Raw genomic sequence first — 3553 nt, 5'->3', positions numbered from 1 at the left:
AGAAACTAACATATCAATAACAATAAAAGTTTTCTGCTATAGGGTTAAAAGCACCAAATTCACTTCACATACTAGATAACCAGATCTGTACTGATCACAAGTGGAAAACTCTGAAAGTGCTGATCTGCTAATGTTCCTAGTGCTTTAATGATGTCATATTTCACAGGAATAAGAAATCCCCTTTCAACTATAAATACAGTTACACAGATATAAAATATATTGGAATAATTTCAGTTTGAAACTACAGTACAAAAAAATGCAACCTCCCTCCCCCCCAGTCCATTCATTCTCCATACACACATGCCCCAACTCTTTAATACTAAACTTGAAGCAATTGAATTGGTTACAAACGACCCATTTAAAACCAACTACCATTTGCTAAAATAAGTTTCTCCAAATTAGATTCTGCGCTGTCACAATTTACCATCTCCTGCATCATGGAGCGTAGCTTATTCTTAGTCTATTTTAAAAATAGGTGACCCTTTGGGTCATGGAAAAAGAACATAAAAACATGTATTCCTGGAGGACTGCTCAGGACAGTGATCAATTTATAAAATATAGTCTGATTTAAAAAACTAACTGGTACCAAAAGAATAATTATAGCAGTAAGTTTCTGATACCACCAAATCCTTCTGCATCTCTGAATTCTCTCCTTACAGATCTGTTTCCCTATTGGTGTCCAGACAGAGAGCATAGAGGGATTTTCTGAGATCTACGTTACTTTTAGCTTTGATACTGGTTTTCTCTAAGGAGCTGGTGCCATTGTTGAACCCCTCACTATTTTCCAAGTGCACAACAGATTTGTTCAGAGAGTTTCTACTGGATCTTCTCTTTGTGTCTCCCCCTGCTGTGCTGCCCTGAATGCTACTGTGTTCATCTTTGAGGACAGGTTGCTCTTCATGATCAGTCTCTCGGTGGTAGAAGTAGTTGAAGTTGGATACAATGACAGGGACAGGAAGGGCGATGGTGAGCACACCTGCGATGGCACACAAGGAACCCACAATCTTGCCCCCCACGGTGACAGGTCGCATATCCCCATAGCCCACAGTGGTCATGGTTACCACTGCCCACCAGAAAGCGTCAGGGATGCTGGAGAAATGAGACTCAGGGTCATCAGCCTCAGCAAAGTAGACAGCACTGGAGAAGAGGATCACCCCAATAAAGAGGAAGAAGATGAGGAGGCCAAGCTCCCTCATGCTGGCTTTCAAAGTCTGTCCCAAGATCTGCAGCCCCTTGGAATGCCTGGAGAGCTTGAAGATCCTGAAGACCCTGACCAGGCGAATGACTCTGAGGATGGCCAGGGACATGGCTTGCTGCTGGCCCCCACCCCCATTGCTACCGCCTGCCCCGGGCTGCTGCTGCTGGGCCAGCTCAGTGCCCAGGGTGATGAAGTAGGGGATGATGGCCACAATGTCAATGATATTCATGATGTTGCGGGAGAACTCGGGCTTGCTGGGGCAGGCGAAGAAGCGGACAAGGAGCTCAAAAGTGAACCAGATCACGCAGGTGGTCTCAATGATGAAGAAGGGGTCAGAGAGGCTACTGGGTGGCTGCATGGGTGGGGAGTCCCGGGTCGTGCCATTCAAACCTCCACTTTGTGGGGTCAGGGGCACAGGCATTTCCCTCTCGTCTCTGAATTCCGGCAGGGTCTCCAGGCAGAAGGTGATGATGGAGATGAGGATGACCAGCACGGAGACGATGGCGATGGCCCGGGCCGAGCCAGAGCTCTCGGGGTACTCAAAGATGAGCCAGACCTGGCGCTGAAACTCATTGCGGGGCAGGGGCTTCTCCTCCTCTTTGATGAAGCCCTCGTCCTCCCGAAAGCGCTCCATGGCCTCCTCACCCAGCTGGTAGAAGCGGATCTCATCGGCGAATACGTCGATGGAGACATTGACGGGCCGGCGAAGTTTGCCCCCAGACTGGTAGAAGTAGAGGATCCCGTCGAAGCTGGGCCGGTTCCGGTCGAAGAAGTACTCGTTGCGGAGCGGGTCGAAGTAGCGCATGCGCTTATCCGGGTCCCCCAGCAGCGTGTCGGGGAACTGGTTGAGGGTGCCCAGCTGGGTCTCGAAGCGCAGCCCCGAGATGTTGATCAGCACCCGCTGGTGGTGCATGGCGCCCCGGTTCGCTGCAGCCACCGCCTCCTCCTCCTCCTCGCCCGCCGCCGCCATGGTCATGCCCCGGCGGTGTCCCCCCTCCTCCGGGGGGCCCATCTCCAGCGGCGGCGGTTGCGGCGGCGGTTGCGGCGGCGGTTGCGGCGGCGGTTGCGGCGGCGGTTGCGGCGGCGGTTGCGGCGGCGGTTGCGGCGGCGGGGGGGCTCCGCGCGCCGCCGCCTGGCCGTTGGGACTGCCCGCGCTCCCGCGCCTCCCGCCGCCTCCCCGGGGGGCCGCCGCGGGCTGCTCCCGCTCCTCGTCCGCCGGCGGCAGCGGGGCGCCCTCCTTGCCGTTGCTCAGCCGCGGCGCGGCGGCAGCGGCGGAGCCGGCGATGTGGAGCAAGTCGCCCCGCCGCCGGGCCCGGGCGCTGCCGCTGCCGCTGGCCGCGGCATCCTCGCCGCACTCGATGGCCGTGGCGCCGCCGTTCTCCAGAGTCACCAGCGCGATCTCCATGGGCAGCGGCGGCAGGAGGCAGGCGCGTCTGAGGCGGCGGGCATGCTGCGCTCGCCGCCCCGCCGCCGCCGCTGCCGCCGCCGGCGGCCACCTCCGGGCGGCCGCCCTGCCCTGCCCTGCCCCGCCCGCCTCCGCCTCACTGCGCGGCGGCGCGCGGCCGAGCGCAGCCCGGGGGAGCCGCCCGGGGACCCGGATATGAACGAGCGATCATTATATTGTGGTCGCTTGACGTCAAAGAGAATCCCTTCTCCTCCGTGCGGCCGCGGCAGCCTTCCCCGGGCACCGGCGTACCGCATCCCCCGCCCCGCCCTGCCTCGCCCCTCTCCGCCCCGGGAGGTGGCTCCGCACCGGGGCAGCGGATCTCAGCCGAGGAGAGCGCGACGGCCCCCGGCGGGGCGGCCGCTGCGGATGCCCACAGGTGCGGCTGGACAGCCGCGCCAGTGGGGGGATTCGTGGCGGGGGCCGCTCGGGGACCGCTCCTGAGAAGGGGGATGGCGGGCGGAGGGGGTGACGGGGCCGCGGGGCACCTGTGCCCGGGTAGGGGGGCAGGGGCCGTCGCCGCAGCAGGGTATTACGGTGCGTCCCCCGCGCGTGGATTACTCGCTAAGGGGATTGCGCGCACGCAGGGCTCTGGCTGTAAACCGCCACTCACCTATAATGAAAATCATCATCGAAAGCCCCGGGGATTCCTGGCGCCTCTTGGCGCGTGCCCCCCCTCCCCTTTCTCCCCAGCGTAATGAGAACAAAGGAAGGGTTTGGGGATTTTTTTTTTTCGCTTTGCTTTGCTCTCCCCTCTCCTCCCCGCAGTTTATCATGGAATTGGTGCAGCTCCGAGAGGTGCTTCCAAAGCCAGCAGACAGCATTTCTACCAGGCTACCTTCATGTTAGCATTTGCAAACCGCGACCGTATTTTCCCCTTGATGCATTCTTAAACCCACATCCAAGGCTGA

The 3553-nt window shown here is 58.9% G+C and overlaps 1 protein-coding gene across 1 annotated transcript; it reads right to left on the bottom strand.

Annotated features, from left to right (window-relative positions):
- Positions 1 to 653: 653 nt before the first annotated feature.
- LOC137663789 (potassium voltage-gated channel subfamily A member 5-like) lies at positions 654 to 2603 on the bottom strand. Its single transcript, XM_068401338.1, has one exon. It carries the CDS (start codon positions 2601 to 2603, stop codon positions 654 to 656), a length of 1950 nt encoding a protein of 649 aa, XP_068257439.1.
- Positions 2604 to 3553: the final 950 nt, after the last annotated feature.

The sequence above is a fragment of the Nyctibius grandis genome, chromosome 5 (genome assembly GCF_013368605.1).
Source record: "Nyctibius grandis isolate bNycGra1 chromosome 5, bNycGra1.pri, whole genome shotgun sequence".
NCBI classification, from domain to species: domain Eukaryota; kingdom Metazoa; phylum Chordata; class Aves; order Nyctibiiformes; family Nyctibiidae; genus Nyctibius; species Nyctibius grandis.
Note: the sequence above shows the minus strand (reverse complement) of the source record. Positions and strands in the feature narration are given on the sequence as shown.

What these genes read in the sequence shown, in the direction of transcription:
- LOC137663789 (XM_068401338.1), bottom strand. Translation starts at nt 2,603, where the DNA reads ATGGAGATCGCGCTGGTGACTCTGGAGAACGGCGGCGCCACGGCCATC.